The 20,776-nt window shown below is 37.5% G+C and overlaps 2 protein-coding genes across 4 annotated transcripts in view; one reads left to right on the forward strand and one right to left on the reverse strand.

Annotated features, from left to right (window-relative positions):
* Positions 1 to 14,693, forward strand: part of LOC106089755 (girdin) — a 37,973-nt gene extending 23,280 nt beyond the window's left edge. Inside the window, exons 11-13 of one of the 3 annotated variants that reach the window (XR_001221684.2) lie at positions 415 to 519; positions 801 to 921; positions 14,138 to 14,199. Coding sequence is in view for 2 of the 3 variants with exons in the window: in XM_059362117.1 (XP_059218100.1) it covers positions 415 to 519; positions 14,138 to 14,558 (526 nt within the window). In the remaining variant the exon portion in view is untranslated. Of the gene's footprint in view, positions 1 to 414; positions 520 to 800; positions 922 to 14,137 lie in introns of all 3 variants that reach the window. The other 2 variants (XM_059362117.1, XM_013255727.2) reach the window with 2 other exon arrangements.
* Positions 14,694 to 16,003: 1,310 nt separating this feature from the next.
* LOC106089756 (threonine aspartase 1) lies at positions 16,004 to 18,010 on the reverse strand. Its single transcript, XM_013255729.2, has 3 exons — positions 17,841 to 18,010; positions 16,746 to 17,722; positions 16,004 to 16,661 (listed from the first exon to the last, which is right to left on the reverse strand). Exons 1-3 carry the CDS (start codon positions 17,866 to 17,868, stop codon positions 16,578 to 16,580), a joined length of 1,089 nt encoding a protein of 362 aa, XP_013111183.1. The 5' UTR covers positions 17,869 to 18,010; the 3' UTR covers positions 16,004 to 16,577.
* Positions 18,011 to 20,776: the final 2,766 nt, after the last annotated feature.

A 20,776-nucleotide genomic window follows, 5' to 3' on the forward strand; every position in this document is an offset into this window, starting at 1 on the left:
TAGAGCATATGAAAAGATAGCTCAAGTGTAATAATGATTCCTTATTTGCTGTTTTGTCCGATGGTGAAACTATAGATCTGACTTATGATGGCGATGTAATTATTCAGCAAAAATATCTTTAAAATAAACAATACATCGTTCCAAAAATTTTTTTGGACTTCTTGGAGACCTTTGGCTGCTCCGGCATTTGAGACTATGAAAAATGTTAGTAAAAAAATGTGTGGTCACGAGCTTGCCAGAAAAAATAGGTCCGACTGTAATAGATATTTTTAGAGTTTAGGCTACATGGCATTGCTGTTAATATTATTTAAATCGGTCATATAGTATTAAAATACGTAATTAAGCGAATAATATAATTTATCACTTTTTTTAATGTCTGTTCGCACTTTCCGTTCTTTTCTTTTTTTCATTTAGGGATGTACTGGACAACTCGCTTTCCCGTGGTGGTACAATGAGAAGTAGTTTACAAACCCAAAAACGTACGGACTTAAATAATTCACGTAGAAATAGCGTGCACGGGTAATGTGTTTTCCTTGTTGTTTTATATACGTATGCATTAAAATAAGTTATTTAAACTTTGAGATTACGAATAACACAAGTCAATTATTTCGTGTTTCGAGCCGAAATCTGCGCAATCGAATATAATTCAAAATTAATTAATTTTGTACATATATCAAAATTATTTTGCGAGTCCGATGGTTAATATGAAATTCTTTCTTATAAAAACATATATTTCATATTCTATATTAATTATTTGACTTGTTTTAATCTCATCACGCCTTATTTAATTTTTGTGGTAGACTCTTCAGTTTTGTATAATTCATTCAGCAAGATTACTCTTAACATATCATCAAATTTTCCAAACTGACGATTGCAAATTTTTGAGTTATGAAAAACAAATAAAAGGTTTGAGGTGGATAGGTAAATATTACTCTATCGTAAGAAGTTACAGTTTGATGAACGTCTTGCTGGCTGTTCAAAGCTTCAAAACCAAAATGCTACATGCTTTAAACAGTAACAAATAACATCTAAAAGTCGGGCAGGCCTGTTCCGATAACCGCAATCGCAACTTTAATTTGTAATCGTAAATCTTAAAAATTTTCCAGATTTTAAATCGGTCAGACCGAATTACCGCATACGAGAACGAGTAAAATTGTTTGAAAATGTTTGTTTTGGCATTACCGCATTCGTTAACGAATAAGCACTTTCGACATTCGTGATTATGGCATTCGTTAACGAGAGCATAATCGAGTATCAATCGAATTGTTAGGTTAGGTTAGGCTGAAAAGAGGATGCAGATATTAATCCGCCCCATGCCACTATGGACATACAACTAAGCCAGTAATCGGCTTGTTGTGCGCTCTAAAAACTATAAAGTAACATCTAAAAAGAAAATTTTAATTTGGAATTGTTACTTGATATAAATAGTTAAAATAAAAGTAAAAATTTAAGTTTTTGAGTGTTTTTATAATATGAAATAAATAAATACATTCTTTTTCATATTAAGGAATAATTTATGCAAAATAAATGGGCTACAAAGGATTGAAATGACACACTTTATGGCCATCCAAATTATAGCCAAGGGAAGGCCACATCTAAAGAACAAATGATGCCAAATCTTGGAGAAATGTAAGAAACGGCCAATTGCAGCTTGGGTGGTAGCGTGGTGAACATGAGCCCTTAGAAATTTAGCTCAAATCAAGTCAAATCAATTAAAGTAAAAGCATTTTAGTATCGTTAAAACATGTTAGTCTCTGTTTTGGAGCCGTCTATATTTCGGTCGCATACCATGGACGTACCAACAAGACTCGGCACCGTCACAAAAAGACTCGGCACTGTGCTTTAGCACGTGAAAACAAAGAACGGCAAAAAAAATCGTGTTCTCTACTTCATTTGGTCCACAGAGTGGCTGTCCAATTCGCCACATGCCAATCCGACGGACTCTTTTATTAAGGCCACTTTTGAGCGCAAGGTAAGGACTACAAAATATGACCGTATGGATTCACTGAAAAAAATTGCTTGCAATTCGCTTCTTGTACGTGGTCATATCGCGCAAAAGTGATTGGATTCAAAAATATTTCTACATATATTCGTACTTTGAATCAATATAAAATATTTTCACACAAACAAATGTGCTCGTTTATCAACTACCCGGCAAATATAAATAACATGCATTTGTTATTAATAATATAAATGTTTTATTTAGATTCTTTATGTACGCTTTATTCGGCAGTGTCATTGTTGCAACACTTTTATCTATCATTTCTCTACAAATACGCACAAAGTTATTGTCCTCTTCAGAATCGTGGACGACGAACACAACAAAAGCAATGACACCATGCTTTTTTTATTTATAAATTCACGCTTGTTTCCAAAAATTTCAATAAATTCATACTTTTTACAAAAACCGTTTGATGTTAATTGCCATTTGTGTTGTTTTTTTTTGCCACAAACATATGTTCAAATCAACTCTGATGCAAAAAAAAAAAAAAATCGGTAGCCGTTTGAAAAATTTTGATACGACAGCATTCGAGTGCGGTAATACAATACATCCATTCGATACGTGACGAAATCTCATTCGATACAAAAGCGTACTCGATAACGTATACGGTAATTCGGTTTTTTTTAAAAAACTTTTTGCTGCATATCTATAGAATTAATTCACATCATAAAAGTAAATTTTTATGAATTTTTTACCTAGATTTTTGATATGTTTAACAACACTCCAAATTCGCCGTCGTCGCTGTTGGTATATTTTGTGAATTCATTGCAAAACACAGGAATATTAACGAACGATTTGCAGATTAGAACATATTTCAGCTTTTTTCCTATTCACACAAATGCCTTTGCAAGGTTGTTTTTTTATTGCATTTAGCAAAATTTGGTCTGTGGCTATGTTCTTGCCATTTTTAGCAGCTACCAAAAATACGCGTGCACCGAATTGTGTCTGTCAGAATAAGAAACGGTGGTGTGCTGGTTTGCATTTTATCATCATACGATTCCAATACGAAAAAAGAACAAATATTGATAATGTGCCGTGTTCTACAATTCGATTTTGGACGATTACCGATTATTTTTTGCATTTTGCATCAGAGTTGATTTGAACATATGTTTGTGGCAAAACAAAACAACACAAATACATACATGAAATTAATATCTACCCGGCTTTTGTGAAAAATTTGAATTTATTGAAATTTTTCGAAACAAACGTGAATTTTTAAATAAAAAAAACATGGTTACATCGCTTTTGTTGTGCAATAACAATAACTTTATGCGTATTGGCAGAGAAATGATAGATAAAAGTGATCCAATGTCACTAGCGAATAAAGCGTTCATAAATAATCCAAATAAAAAATGTATATTATTAATAACAAATGCATGTTATTTATAGTAATCGGGTAGCTGACAAACGACAAAATTTTTTTGTGTGAACATATTTTTTATTGATTCAATGTACGAAAGCATGTGGAAATATTTTTGATTCCATTCACTTTTGCGCGATATGATCACATGTTCCATTATCTTTTGTTCTGAGTCGTCAAAGAAACGAATTGCAAGCAGCACGAATGTAATCTGCCGTTATGTTGGCCCATTCCTGTACAATGTATTTGTTTAGCGCATCCATACAGGCATATTTTGTAGTCCTTACCTTGCTTTCAAAAATGGCCTATGTACATAAATAAAAAAGTCAGTCGGATTGGCATGTGGCAAATTGGACAGCTACTCTGTGGACCAAATGAAGTAGGGAACATGATGTTTTTGCCATTCTTGGTTTACACGTGCTAAAGCACAGTGCCGAGTCTTGTTGGTACGTCCATGGTCTTCAACCGAAATTTTTGTTTGCGACCAACATGTTTTAACGATAATATTGGGTTGCCTAAAAAATAATTGCGGATTTTTTAAAAGAAAGTAAATGCATTTTTAATAAAACTTAGAATGAACTTTAATCAAATATATAATTGCCCATGGCAGCCGGTTGTACGTACCGGATTGACCCGATGGAATCTTCATCGGCAAGGGCTGCCGCCTCAGTGTACGTGTTCGTCTTTTTTCGTCATGGGAGAGGCACATCCCGGAGTGCCTTCTCCGTATGCTTTTGGTCCGTGCCGGGATTGAAAAGAACCCCGGACCCTGGTTCTGTTCCGTTTGCCAGAACCGCCTTCATCATCGGTCAGTGTCGGTGAGGTGTAACAGGTGCTTGGAGTGGGTACATTTCCGTTCTTGCTCTGGCCTAACTTCGCTACGGGAGTATAGTCATACTGGCTATGTCGCTAGGTGCTGTGCGAACATAGCCAGCAGTGGGTCACAAGCGTCGCCGTCGTCGCCTTCGGCGTCCTCGTCGCCGGACTATGTGACCCCCCCGACCTCTCCCGTACGGCAATTTATGCAAAGACAGCACCCTAGCCCTACTATTGCCAGGCCAGTGTCGGGAAATGTATCGTTCCTGCAGTTAAACTGCAATGGACTGCGAAGCAAGATTGATGAGATTGTGGATTTTATGAGTCGGAAGAGCATATCGGTCGCAGCGATCCAGGAGACAAAGCTGACTAACACCTGCAGCTTGCACAGTTGTCACGGCTACAATGTGCTACGTAAGGATCGCTCAAGGAATGGAGGTGGGGGATTGGCCTTCGTTATACACCATTCCGTGCAGTATAGACCTATCTCGCCTGCGCTTGACGCTAGTGACCCATATATGGAATGTATGGGGGTAGCAGTCAAGTCTGGTACTGCCGAGATAGAGATATACAACGTGTATATACCGCCGGTTGGCAGCTGTGTCCCGATTAATGGCCAGGCCTACAGCCCCGACATAAGTGGGTTGCTATCTGGCCATAGTCGTCTGGTTCTGGGGGATTTCAATGCACATCACTCGTCATGGCATTCTCCCCTAGGCAACGACCAGCGTGGCATAGCTTTGGCAGAGCAGATAGATAGCTCCACGTTTTGCACGGTGAATGAGGATGCCCCCACTAGGATTACGAGGAGGTGCAGCAGCTCGCCAGACATCTCAATCGCATCCCCTGATCTCCTGAGTGACGTATCCTGGCAAGCCGTCATCTCTTTGGGGTCAGACCACCTCCCCATAATCCTCACCATCGACCGACCACCCGACTTCATAACCTCTGAGCGCCGAACGTTCATCAACTACAAGAAGGCCAATTGGACTGGCTTCAGAGAGTATACCAATCGCCGCTTCAATGAACTGCCACCCCCCTCTGATGTGCTTGTGGCCGAGAGGAACTTCCGAGACATCATCAACGCAGCAGCCGCTCGCTTTATACCAGCCGGTCGAATACCGCAAGTGCGACCCAATTTCCCGGCGCAAACAGTGGTACTCGCAGACGAGCGTGATGGGATTCGTGCTATGGACCCCGCTAACCCCAGAATCAGCGAGCTGAATCTGGAAATAAACAGGGTAGTCAACGAACATAAGCGGAATTTGTGGCTGGAACACTTGGAGCAATGTAACTTAGGCACCGGTGCAGGCAAATTGTGGGCCACTGTTAAGTCTCTCTCGAACCCCAGTAGACGGGACGACAGGACCTCAGTCACTTTTGGCGAGTTAACCGTGACTGATCCGAAGAGATGCGCCAGGTTGTTCAACCGTCAATTTATCGTGCATCCCGAGAGAGACAGGGCAAGGAGGAGAGCCATTCGCCGTATTCGTGGTCTCCGAGCCGATGAACAGCCATCACAATTTACCGTGGGCGAAGTTACGAATGTCATCCGTGGCGCCAAATCTTCCAAGGCGTTGGGCCCCGACGGAATCTCTACATTGATGCTGAAGAATCTGGATTTACCTGGAGTTGAGTACCTTACCACTGTCCTTAACCTGTCATTGAACACTCTTATAGTTCCCGATGTCTGGAAAATGGGCAGAGTGATCCCGCTACTGAAGCCTGGTAAAGACCCGAGTTTGGGGGAATCGTACAGACCGATCTCCCTTCTCTCACCAGTGGCTAAGACGCTTGAGGCATTACTCCTAAACGTTGGGTCGCGAATTATCTGTGTGGCCGCCAGTCATTTGTGGAATTTAGGGATAAGAAGTCAAAACACCGTAGAGTGAAACAGGGAGTTCCCCAAGGCGGGGTGATATCTCCGGCTCTGTTTAACCTCTACCTATCCTCCATCCCACCTCCTCCAGACGGCATAGAGATCGTATCATATGCGGACGACTGTACGATCTTGGCATCAGGCCCCCCACCCATTGATGACATCTGCGATAGGTTGAACGTCTACCTCAACGAACTTGCCTCATATTTCGCTGCAAGAAATCTGAAGATATCCGCCACCAAATCTTCAGCCACACTGTTCACTACAAATACGCGTGAGGTGAATTCTGAGCTGACTGTGATGGTCGATGGAGAATTGATTCCGACCATCAAGTGTCCCAAAATACTTGGCGTCACATTTGACAGCTCCTACACTTTCTCCCCACATGCCACAGCAATCTGCAATAAAGTCAAAAGTAGAAACAAGGTCCTCAAGTCACTCGCTGGCAGCACTTGGGGTGCAGACAAAGAAACCTTGTTGACCACGTACAAAGCAATTGGCCGGTCTGTGGTAAGTTATGCAGCGCCAGTGTGGTCACGTCAGCTTTGTGACACGCAGTGGAATAATATTCAGATCCGTCAGAATGCCGCCCTCCGAACTGCGACGGGCTGCCTCCTTAGTTCTCATGTGGACCACCTCCACCAGGAGACAAAGATCCTACCAGTGCGAAGACATAACTACATGCTGTCTAAGCAATACCTTTTGGGCTGTTATCGCAGAAATCATCCAAATCATCATCTTGTGGATAGATATCCACCGCCCAGAAGCCTTAAGGTAGATCTACATGATCTAGAGCGTGAGGTCCAGCGCTACAAGAGAGAACCTCTAGATCAAGCGGCATATCAAGCGGGTCTGAACAACATTCATGCAGACACGGTAGCAGACGCGTTAACTGGCTACCGGGTGAATGTAGTCCTTGGAGAACGACCGCCACCCATTGCACCCGAAGAAATCGACCTCCCCCGGCAAACCAGAGTGATTCTGGCTCAATTACGTTCCGGCAGATGCAGCCGCCTCAATTCCCACAGAGCTAGGATTGATGCCGACGTGCAAGATGTATGTCCCGACTGTAACCAGGGACCGCACGATACACGTCACCTGTTTAACTGCCCGGCCAGACCCACTCGACTCAGACCCAGATCCCTGTGGACGCACCCCATCTTAGTCGCGGAGTTTCTGGGTCTTGACACTCAACAGAATCAAGCAGACGAAAGATAGTACACAATAAACTGCTACAACAACAACATATAATTACCATTTTGTTCTATAACCTTTTGCCATCTTCCTGGCAAATTTAGTATTCCACGCTCATAGAACTTCTGGCCGTTATCTGCAAAAAACTGAACCAAGTGTGATTTTATAGCCTCATCATTGCCGAAAGTTTTACCATTTAAGGAGTTCTGCAAAGATCGAAATAAATGGTAGTCTGATGGTGCAAGGTCAGGGCTATATGGTGGATGCATCAAAAGTTCCCAGCTAAGCTCACTCAGTTTTTGGCGAGTGACCAAAGATGTGTGCGGTCTAGCGTTGTCCTGGTGGAATATAACACCTTTACGATTGACCAATTCTGGTCGCTTCTCCTTGATGGCTGTATTCAATTTGTCCAATTGTTGACAGTAAACACCCGAATTAATCGTTTGGTTCCTTGGAAGCAGCTCAAAATGTACCACACCCTTCCAATCCCCCCAAACAGACGGCATAACCTTCTTTTGGTGAATATCAGCCTTTGAAGTGGTTTGAGCTGGTTCACCATGCTTGGACCATGATCGTTTTCGACTAACGTTGTTGTAAACAATCCATTTTTCATCTCCAGTTATGATTCGTTTTAAAAACGGATCGAATTCATTGCGTTTAAGGTGCATATCACAAGCGTTGATTTGGTTTGTTAAATGAATTTCTTTCAATACATGCGGTACCCATATTAAAATTGACGCCAAACAAACAAATGTAAACAAAATTTCGCGCACTTTTTTCCTAAAGCAAGCTAAAAGTAACAGCTGATAACTGACAGAAGAAAGAATGCAATTACATAGTCACAAGCCGTTGAAAAATTTGTCAACGCCGACTATATTTCTACTATATTACCGACAATTACTTTTTGGGCAACCCAATAAATTGCATTTATTGGGTTGCCAAAAAGTAATTGCGGATTTTTCATATAGTCGGCGTTGACAAATTTTTTCACAGCTTGTGACTCTGTAATTGCATTCTTTCTTCTGTCAGTTATCAGCTGTTACTTTTAGCTCGCTTTAGAAAAAAAGTTTAAAAAAAGTATATTTGATTAAAGTTCATTCTAAGTTTTATAAAAAATGCATTTACTTTCTTTTAAAAAATCCGCAACTTCTTTTTGGGCAACCCAATACTTTGATGGATTTGACTTGATTTGTTTAGCTAAAATTCAAAAGGCTCATGACCACCGCGGTACCACATAAGCTGCAATTGGGCGTTTCTTACATTTCTCCAAGTTTTGACATCATGTGTTCTTTAAATGTTGACTTCCCTTGGTTTCAATTTGGATTTTTTTTTTGCCAAATTCGGATGGCCATGAATTGAGTCATTTCAACCTTTCTTGGCCATTTATTTTGCATAAACTATTCCCAAAAACGAAAAAGTATGTATTTATTTTATATTATAATTACACTCAAAAACTTAAATTTTTACTTTTGTTTTATTTATTTATATCAAGTAACAATTCTATTCGATTGCTCCAGAGCTCACGAGTGGATTTCGAACAGCTGCAACTCGATTATGCTCTCGTTAACGAATGCCATAATCTTGAATGTCGTTAACGAATGCGGTAATGCCAAAAGAAAAATTTTCGATTCATTTTACTCGTTCACGTATGCGGTAATTCGGCCCCAGCTTTTGCTCCCATTTTTAGGATGTCATAAAAAATAGCATACTAGTGTGATAGCAAAAAAGGTTAGTCGTATGTAAAGTGGCAATTTTGACACATATACAGCCCTATTTTGAATAACAATTCCCTGGGAGTTTTTTCCCTGCTCCCCTTTCCCTTATTCTAAACAAGCTTCCAAAAAGAGGAATGTCTCCCAGGGAAAAAAGTAGGTATTCTGAATAGAAATAGAAGCGAGATTGAGATCATAAAATTCAGGAAAATTTTCCCCAACAAATAGAAGGGAGTTGGGATAAAAAAGTATGATTTAATGTTTTTTACAAAAAAAATGATACCACTTCTTACTCTTTACGAACAATTTATTGTGTACGGAAATTATATTTTGCTTTCTTTAAAAACAAGTAAACATTTTGTAAGGTTCTCATGGCCCAAACTCCATGTACCCACCACAGAAGATTTGTATACGTTTTTCAGTTTTATTAGCGATAAAATACAATAAAAGTTTTGGTATGTGATTATATCAAGATATTCGGTTCATATTTTAATATTCGCCGTTCGGACTTGGATACTAGAGTTCAAAAGTTAAATCGAACAGCATTCATTGATAGCGAGAAAACTTCAGATTGTTCTTTAATGGAATGTCCGTGGGCAATTTTGCAATATTGAATTATAGACCATCAATTATAGCAAAATTCTTGCTGCCACATTTGGCTGCATGTGCTCCGCTCTTTGAAAGTTAGTCAAGATCGGGAAGAATAAGTCGCTTTCCGGCAGCACTATATCCAGAAGCCGTCACAATTACCAGTCATTACAAAAGCGCCCACCATCCAGAAGTGTCGATTAGATGTTTACGTACTAGATAAGGGCAGACCGCCACAGCATTCATGATGATAAAGTAGCAGAGGTAAACCTTTATACTACTCCCTAAAGTAACTCGGCTCAAGAACGGTCCGGATTTTGGGCTGTTATCGCAGAGACCATCCAAATCATCATCTTGTGGATAGATATCCACCGCCCAGAAGCCTTAAGGTAGGTCTACATGATCTAGAGCGTGAGGTTCAGCGCTACAAGAGAGAACTCCTAGATCAAGCGGCATATCAAGCAGGTCTAAACAACATTCATGCAGACACGGTAGCAGATGCGGTAATTGGCTACCGGGTGAATGGAGAACGACCGTCTCCCATTGTACCGGCCAATTGCTTTGTATGTAGTCAACAAGGTTTCTTTCTCTGCACCCTAAGTACTGCTAGCAAGTGACTTGAGGACCTTGTTTCTATTGGGTTGCCCAAAAAGTAATTGCGGATTTTTCATATAGTCGGCGTTGACAAATTTTTTCAACGGCGTGACTCTGTAATCGCATTCTTTCTTCTGTCAGTTATCAGCTGTTACTTTTAGCTTGCTTTAGAAAAAAGTGTAAAAAAAGTATATTTGATTAAAGTTCATTCTAAATTTTATTAAAAATGCATTTACTTTCTTTTAAAATATCCGCAATTACTTTTTGGGCAACCCAAAACTTTTGACTTTATCGCAAATTGCTGTGGCATGTGGGAGAATGTGTAAGAGCTGTCAAATGTGACGCCAAGTGTTGTGGGACACTTGATGGTCGGAATCATTTCTCCATCGACCATCACAGTCAGCTCAGTATTCATCTCACGCGTATTTGTAGTGAACAATGTGGGGTTAGTAGTTAAGTTTGGTATAGTGTCCTAAGCATTGCAAATACTTTTCCTGTCGTTGCGATGACGTAATCTTTTCATGTTAAGGTGCTATTTATTATTATACCTAAATTTTTAGCTTTGTAAACCTGCTCAATTTGCTAATCTCCGATGAGAACTGAAAACTCACAAGATATGCTTTGCCTTCTGTCAGTAATTAGCATGAATTTGGATTTATCAGAAGATTGTTTGCAGTGGCCCATGTGTGTATTTTGCAGAGATCTCTGTTTAGCTTTAATATACCATCTGATAGTGATGATTTGTGGCAATGAAGTAATATTTGAACATTCACCCTTATTATGTATGTCGTAGTCGAATTTCGAGAGCAGTCGTAGTCGAACTCGAATTTACATTTCGTTGGTATTATGTAAAAAAAATGACGTGAGTGTTTTTGTAATAGACGTATCCTACATATTTTAATAAATTCTGAACTACCCAGTGATAAAAACATCAGCTGATTGAAAATATTTGAGTTACAATTGCCGGCTTTTTAAACGTTTCGTAATAAAAAGTAAAAAAGTAAAATAAAAATGCTAAGTGTTGCAAATTTTTCATCTTCTGACGAAGAAGACGAAACCAATGCTTATAATCTTATTTGTTATCGCAGGCAGATAAGAATTCAGTCAAACATATTTTCCCTTCCAAGTTCAAAGTAAGTATGTTTCCTTTCACGTTTCTCCCAAATTATCAATATTTTTTTGCAGATTTGTAAGCAATTTTAGACTGAACAAAGCGTCTTTTCGGTACGTTCTAAGGACAATTTCACAAAAACTTCGTGATCCCTCCAGATCAACATGTGTGCCTAAAACTTTGCGGCTGGCAGCAACACTAAGAATACTCGCGGAAGGTAGCTACCAAAAAGGAGCAGGAAACGATTTCAACGTGGGCCTGGCACAACCCACAATGAGTTGTGTCTTTCACGAGTGCATAGATGCGATGTATAGCGAACTTTGCTCCAAATGGATTACATTCAAAATGAGCGAAAGGGAAAAGATGGAAATAAAGGAGGTTTCCGGGCGTAATTGGCTGTATTGATGGCACCCATATAAAGATTTTGGCTCCAACTCTATCAGAACGTTGGAAATACTATAATAGAAAGGGATTTTATAGCTTAAATGTGATGGTGGTGAGTAACTGATTAATATGCTATTCACAGAATTTTATAATGCAAAATTACAGGTCTGTGATCATAAACTAAGAATACGTTATATTTCACCAAGCCATCCAGGTTCAGCACACGATTCGTTGGTATGGAATGTTAGTGATCTTAAAGCATATCTTGCAGAACGATATAATAACGGAGAAAGAAACACATGGCTTTTAGGTATGATGGAATGACAAGGATAAAAACAAACTTATTTATCTATATATCTACAGGTGATGCAGGATATCCACTAGAACCATATTTAATCACCCCCTTTAGGGCAGCAGAAGAAGGCAGTGCTGAGTTTTGACACATAAAATCCACAAGAGCTTCAAATTGTTTTGGTGTCGTTTTCTTTATCCTTTAAATATGTTTAATTGAATAATTTTAGGTAAACAATGCACAAATGTTTGATACTAAGACTTACGTTTTGCTGTTATTCATTTTTCTAATTATTTTTATTCAGTTTTTGTAATTTTTAATCTTGTCACTTGAAAAATTCTCTACGACTGTTTCTGTCGAATTTCTCGTTAAAAAACGGCATACATAATACCAAAAAATGTAATAGATTTTAAACATAGTCGCATTTCAGGCGAAAAACGACATATGTAATACCATTCACAATAAACGACAGGAATTCGTTGTGACTACGACATACATAATAGAGGTGATTATCTGCATATATATGGATGTTTGAATAGTCCAGTTGATGTGGCAAGTCGTTGATGTACATGGAGAACAAGAGCGGGCCGAAAATAGAACCTTGAGGCGCACGTCTATTCATTGCTAAGGGCGCTGACCTGGAAGTACCAATTATAACTGATTGAGTTCTATCTCGTAGGTAGTTCGATATTAGTGCGATAGCTGTGTTGGAAAAATTGAAGTAGTTTTTTAATAATACATAAAAAGTAGCATGTCATAAGACAAGAACATGTAGTGTGATAGAGCCCTATTGTGGTCGCGTGAATGTATGCTTTTAGCAGAAAATATTGTTGGCAACCCACAATCTATCTGGGATATCGGTAGGATCAGAAGAATCCAAATAAAATGTTTCTTTTCGAGAAGCTAACAAAGCCAAAAACATGCCAGACTGCATATTTTACAAAAAATATTTTTGAAAAACTAACAAATTTGTATGACGGCTTAAAACAAATAAACATACATATGTTTCTTGTTTTGTTTGCATCGAACGTGGACATCCCCCCGAATAACAGAAACTATGTATGTAAAAAAAAGTATGTAAAAAAACCGATGTGGAAATGAAAATGGTCGAAATTAAGAACATGGACCAATGTAGTATAATTATTTTGTAATTTCAAACGTTTCTTCTAAAGCAATTAGGCAAAACATTTGACTCAGTTCTGCTACAGCTGCTTAAGTGTTGCCAACGAAATGTAATGTAAATAAAATAAAAATCGGAGAATCAGCCTATGCATCGCACAAATTGATTACGATTTGTAATCGCAAACGTAGATACGACTGTAATGGGGAACGTGGCTGCTATCTTTGTAATTACTTTACCCATTTTTCTGTTACAATGTTTTTTTTTTTTTTGTTTGTTATTATTTCATCTGAACAAGGGGAACATAAGTTCATAGGCTCATCCGTCTTGTATTTTAAAATTTTTATCGTCAATGTTTCGGCTACTGCTTAATTTTGACTTTGACATTGATAATATTCTTTTTCGATTTGATAAATTATCAACGCGCCAATGAAAAAATATGTTTTCCGTTTAGATTTTGTTAGCAATTTTGTGCAGCACCGTGATGTGGTGGGTGTTTTTATTGGATACGAAATAATGATAATTACAATAATGTGTCGTTAATAGCTCTTAACCCCTTGCTGGGGCACTATCACCACTTGTACGGTATGCAAAATTCATTCATTTTTACCAACAGCGAACAAGAGAATCGTTCCAAAGATGAAAAAGTTCCAGCGTAGGATCAATTCATATAAAAACCAGCCAAACGGGATTAAATATGTAACAAGGATAGGAGGTGGTAATGTTTGTATATATGTTAATATATTGCGCTGAGCTCTGGCATTGCTCACTTGACTTTGTTTAAAGAGATTACAAAGTGATATACATAGCTCAGTAAACTAACAAGACATCAACAAATAACACTTTGCTTAAATGGGTTAATTGGCTATCGTAATTTTGCAAAAATATAATTTGAAATATTGCCAAAAATGTATGTTAATAATTAACGGCAGGCAAATGCATTAAAATGCTTGAGCTGTTTTCAAATATATTGCTGATAATATTCTGTTCTATATTAACCAAGAAATCTGCATGGTAATTTTCAAAATAAACATTACTAATTCGTTTTGCAAATTTTGCACTCCCCCGCTCAAAAAAAAATTTAGTCTGGAAGCGGCTGATGTAACAGGCAGCAGTCTAACACTGGGAACGGCAGGGTCAAGAAGAACAGTCTATCTCATCGATGAGAACCAAAAAATTCCCGACACAAATCAATCGACATCTACACTGCAAGTGGCCGCTTCTGGGGACAATAGCAGCAGCACTGCCGCAACCAATAACAATGGTGCCGAACCTCAAACACCTACGACCGCTAAATCGGAGAATCCTGCCACATTCCTTATGTACAATAGAATCAACAATATTGTGGGTGGCAATAGTTTGAGCTTGGCTAACAACGAAGCACCCACAAGTAGTGCTACTACTAATCGAGATACGGACGATCAACCTGACCAGGAGCATAAATTGTCTCGCAAGCGGAATGAGGACAAAAATAATAGCATATGGTATGAATATGGTTGTGTCTAAAGAACTTGCCGGCTGAATATGGGATTACAACAGGATATTGATTGCTGGTTGGGTAAACAATTGCATTTTGTATTGTGAATAGAAATTTAAGCATTGTATCGAATTTACTCATACTTCATAAACTCAAAAAACAAACACCACTAAAGTTCTAATAGATGGATGGAGGTGTTGGTATGGGGGAAATTGACCATCGTCTTCAAATGTATTATTTTTTGTGGTTGCTATTTACACATGCCCACGTACATAAGTGTATGCATAAAAGTTACTCGAATATTTTCAAAGCAGAGTGTGTCCTTAAAAGCCTTATACATTTAGATTTAGTAAAGATCATATTTTTTTACAAGCATTTATTAGAAACGTATTTGTAAAGTATTTATAACATATACCCTTTATATGAATATATATATATATATATATATATATATATATATATATATATATATATATATATATATATATATATATTATTTGTTCTCACTTCAGAAGCAACGAAGAACTTTCATCCTAAAATTATTTCGTACTTGTAAATGTCTAATATACTTGTTTGTGAATTTATTAAATATTTATTGAACACAAGCTGATCGTACAACACAAATACAGAATAAACAACATGCACAAAATTAAGAAATTATACAATAAATTCCTGCCGTCTTCTGTTTTTTTTTTTTTTATAAATTTATGATTCTTTAGCATAATACATATATACACAATTTTGATAGATTTTATAAAAAATTGACAATAAACTTTACATTGCCAAAATCAACACAACTGGTGTTTTTTTTTCAAGGTGCATGCATACAGTGTGCGTCAAAATAAAGTGTACAAAAGCATTTATTTAAAATAGTTTTTATTACAGCCTTCAAAATCACAATTTAAATAAACATTTTGTTTTTTCAAAAGAGAACTTAAGTCTACTCTACTCTACTTACACTAAAAAAAGTCAAAAACTTATACACGTGTCTATGGACACGTAGCTACACTTTATTTTGACACTCGCTGTATTTCAAATTTTATTGCAGGAAATTTCTTCATGTAATACCATACATCTGATGTCATTTTATGGTAATTCCTAAAATGTTGAGGGAGTTATCGACTATGCTTTGCTCCGCTACGAACTTGATGAGGAATGTGTCATATGCAGTTGACTTTACAGACATGAGAGTAGAGAACTCTTGTTTGTTCAAAGACGGAAATTATTGCTTCTGCTAACAGTGATGATGCTGTCCGATGTATTAGAAATGCATCATACAGTATTTTATTTTACATATATACTTATGTATATATTTTTTGTTTGTTTGTTTTATCTTAAATTAACATCTTTGGTCTATAAAAAATAGTTTTGAAAACTCGCAAACTTTTATTGCCTCGCATATTTGAGGGCGAGCGGACACAAGTGGCGCACCCATCCCTAAAACCTAAAGGAAATCGTATATCGAATCGATGGATTTGGTTTATCCTTCGTTGCTTTTATTCATAGATTAATTTCTTTTGTACGTGTGTATTGTATATAAATGTGTAGGTATACTATATTTTTATTCGCACACAAAACAAATGAAACTCACAATGCTGCACACAGTACAAACAGATAAATACATACAAACTTAATAGATTGGTTGGCTGGTTAGTTGGTTGGGAGAATATGAAAAACGCAAGAATAATATCTCTTCCATTTTCAATGAATTTCGCATGTGTTCACTATATAACTTGAGACATATAATGCAAAAATAAAACGGTTATTACTTGGGCGATGAATTCGGCAGAAGAGAATGACAAGAATTGTTCTTTCTTCTTTTTGCATGAGAGGAACATGATCTTAATAGGAAAAAAATGTGGATGTCATTGCCATCATAATCATCATTGCGGTCGGCGCTGCCATTTGTAAAAGTATTATGATCTTAGCGTGGTCATTATTATCCTCCTTTGCATGTCGTATCGGAGATCGTTGTTATAACGTACATACTATACATATGTGTGTGTGTCACCGAAAAATGAACATTTAAAATACAATTAGACGTCAAACTAAACACGCAGATGGAAATTGTGTCCGTTCACTACACTCGACTTCCCAGGCAGACTGTACGTTGGCAATGGTGAATAGACAAACTAGATGAGATAAATAAAAGAGAAATAGAAACAAATAAACAATAACGACATAAATCGACAACAACACAATTGATAGACACAAACTTTTGGCGTTTTCTGTTGCGTTGACATGTAACCTACGCAAAATGACTTTGTCGTGTGGCTCCATAGCACCTCCCCACAGTTATTTTTCGGGTAATAGATTAGGGATAAAGCTCCACCATAGAGGCATTGGTCGGCTGGAAGAAATGGCGATTCGAGGAATTTTGCTTTGAATGTTTTGTGAAGACTGGTGACGGCGCAATCGGAGGTGAATAAATCAGTGCATATCTCCTTTGCAAGAAAAGTTTTCATGAGATACTCTCCATTCCCCGTTGTACATGTGGCAACCGACAGATCGTCTGTGTCAGTGGCCCAACAACCTGCACCATAGGTGGCCGCTTGTCCTACGCGGCCAGGAACTTTTAATATTAGTCCGCCCGAACTGCAACCAGCCGCCGAATTACCCGTACTATCAACGCATACTGCTCCCACCGTATCTAATGGACTAACATCTGATGTCTCAACCGTTTCAGATGGATCACTGGAGTTTTCTATTTTTGTACTAGTAACTTTCGCTGCATCGCCTACCTTCGACTTGTAATGGTTGTAGGTGAACTTTGCTTTTGACGATATCATTGCACTTGCATCTATCATAGCACATCCCATTTCCTCCGCAAAATTTTCGGCTCCAACGCCTGCCATTACCATAGGAGGTATGCGTTCCATTGAAAGCATTCTTTCCTGACCTTCACACAATATTCGGGCCAACTGAATAGGATTTTTAACCGTTGAAACATTGGTACATGCTCCAAAATGCAAATTTGAGCCGTTCATAATGGAAGCATCGCACTGGACATGACCATCCCAACACAGATTTGAGCCAAATCCTGCATTTGTATTACCACAATTTTCAAGTCGAATAATAGCCGCTTCGCAAGCATCCATTGCAGAGCCACCATTTTTCAAAATATCTGTCGCCACTATACATGCTTCTTTTATAACGCGCTGGTATTTCGTTTCATCTACAATATTTCCCGCACCTATTAGACAAAAGATGTATATATATATATATGCATACATAAACAAAGGCAAAAATGTAATACACAAATTTTAGCTTGCATTCAAAATGAGCTTTTTCGCGTTTTTTAACCAATGTACCTGAATGCACAGCGATAAAACCAGACATTATTAATTTTCCCAATAACTGTTAATTTTGCCTCCGAATACTCTCGTTCTATAAAGTCTTTTTTAGAACATCTTAAACCGATACCTTCGCTTTAACAAAACGAAAATGTAAACATCTTCCCGATCCGATTGTGAATAAACAAATAAACTTTGGATCAATCGATTAATCGCCTTGCTGTGTAAAAAATGGAAGTCGACTTTTAAGTGGATAAAAAATCGAATAGCCGAATTTATAGGTATGTGTTACATGACACATCAAACGCTTATTGAAGATAAATTACATATCATGCATCTTTTGCTGTCGGTTAATATTTCAAAGAGGCAAGTTCGCTCCCAAGATATATTCATTTACATGTAGTGGCAGTTGCCTAACAACAAAATATTGCCTAACACTGTGAAAATCAGTGATTAGTTCAACTCTGATTTTGTGTATGTTTTGTGTACTTTCTTTTAAAAAATCCACAATTACTTTTTGGGCAACCCAATATATTACCGACAATTACTTTTTGGGCAACCCAATAGTTCTAAAAAGTACAATCGATGAAAACGCCATTCGGAGCTACAATATCTTCCTTTTTTCAAAAGCTCTTGAAGAAATATCCAATGCAAAAAGTTGTGTGTGTGTTATGGTTCTTAACTATAATTCACACACAACCAAAACTCGTTGAGAAAAAATTGTACTCAGCTACAGTACACTATTCGTTGTGAAAATTTCGCTTATGCGTACTCACGCATGCATGTCAAAAAAATTAAAATAGGATGGTTTGTATTGTGTGAGTTACATAACAAATGCACATATGCATCTGATGGAATTAGTTAACCAACTTTCAACTTTAAACGCGTTTCAGGACGCAAAACATATGATTTGATTATGTTTACTCAAGATGCACTTATAAGGTGAGGTCATGCGAACAGCTGAGTACAATTTTTTATTTTGCAGTAAATATAAATGTCAAAGGCTGGATAACACAGCTGTGATTTCTTCTAAAATCTTACAAAGATGTTCTATTTGAACCGATATTCCACACATAAGCAAGCAAGTTTATATTTTCAACCACTTTGACATTTCAATTTACAGCATTTGCCACTCAAGGTAGTTGCGTTGGGGTAGTTTTTGTTGTCGTGCTAATGACGCTACCTCTTATGCTGAGTATTCTGTTTAATTTCTCGAGCGAAATGCTCTGTTTATAGTGAGAAAAATGGCAAAAAACTACTATAGTGGCAACACTTGAAACTATTGCCGGCATTATTTGGTTTCAATGGTTCATATTTCTTTATTTATTTGAGAAAAAATATATAAAATAGAGAAAACAATAAGTACAAATAAAGAAACGTGTTTTGTTACGGAAACAAAAACATTTCATTTCTGTCAAATTTCGCGCGCGAAACAATTAAAAATTTCAGCGACAATTTCGAAAACAGAATGGCATACCAACCCTTAGTTGTACCATGATGTTTACTGAATTATAGTAATTGCTTAGCAGCCCGTAAATAAGGGGCGTGTCATGGAAAACAATTAGGCATTTTGTAAGTAGCACGGAATTCCTAACATAGATTTCTTTTTCGAGGTTACTTTTGAGTTTTTAGAGCGCACAACAAGTCAATTCCTGGCTTAGGTGTATGTCTATAGTGGTATAAGGCAGATTAATATCTGCACTCTCTCTTCAACCTAAAAGCCGGTACTATATTCGGTTTTCGCGTTGAAACTCCATATAAAAAAATAAACGGAAAAATTTGCCGAAATGTGTTCGTTATAACTTGTTTTTTCATCTAGGGAAAATTTACATTTCGGGACGCCCATTGAAAGCACAACCACAGTCGCTGTGCAAGAAGTCATTTTCTTAGGCAAAATAAACGCGATAATCAAACTTCTAATTGTAACTGGCTGTTTGTTAGTGTTAGTGATGTTACTCACATGTATTTACTCTGAGTAGAAAAAATAAAGTGTTTGTAGATGCATAAATAAGAAAGTATTTTTTTTATATAAGTAAATATAATCGAAAGGAAATTAATATTTCTTTCACAACAAGCAACTCAATCAATCTGTACGAAATAATAAGGCTTGTGAAAGAATGTGTTGCGCTTTTGGTCTTGCAATTACAACAACAATATTTGGATAAAAGTGGAAGATGCTGACAAAAGCTTTTGGAAATATGTGCTTATTTAACTTATAACAGTGAAAATACTACAAAATCTAATTATTTTCACAAATAAATTATGCATTTGTCTGCTTTTAAATTGATTAAATAAAATTAATTATGAAGGGGTGGGTTTTGGTTGAAATTACAAAAACACGTGAATTTCAGTACGACCCATACACTCACATTTGTGTGTACACATGCTCGTAAGCAGCTGATAAGTTGTTTGATTCCATATTATTTTTTTATATGTAAATGGCAACATTTCGGCCAAAGAAACCCAAAAAAGACACCTTGTCAAACCATCGAAAGAATGATTTTCGAAAATATTTCCGTAAAAAAGAACGTAGTACCAGCCTTAACCTAAAACCCCGTTTAGCTGATTTTATATAGGGAAAACTCCGGATTTAGGGCTCTCGTCAGCTGATTTTATAAAGGGAAAACAGATGATCGAGCCATTAAATCGAGATCGAGCCATAGTCAATCCTGCGTAATTGCAAGCTAAATTTTATGTAACATTCTCGGTAACGGAAATTTCGCTTAAGGTGGATTTACATACCTCGCGCAGCACTTATGCGTACTCATGCGTGCATGTCAAAATTAAGATAGGATGGTTTGTATTGTGTGAATTATATAACAAATGCACGACGCATCTGATGGAATTAGTTAACCAACTTTGAACTTTGAACGCGTTTCGGGGCGCGAAACATATGATTTGAATATGTTTACTGCTCAAAATTAGCAAATTAGAGAAATTATTTTATTAAAAAC

This window comes from Stomoxys calcitrans, chromosome 1, assembly GCF_963082655.1.
Source record: "Stomoxys calcitrans chromosome 1, idStoCalc2.1, whole genome shotgun sequence".
Lineage (NCBI taxonomy): Eukaryota > Metazoa > Arthropoda > Insecta > Diptera > Muscidae > Stomoxys > Stomoxys calcitrans.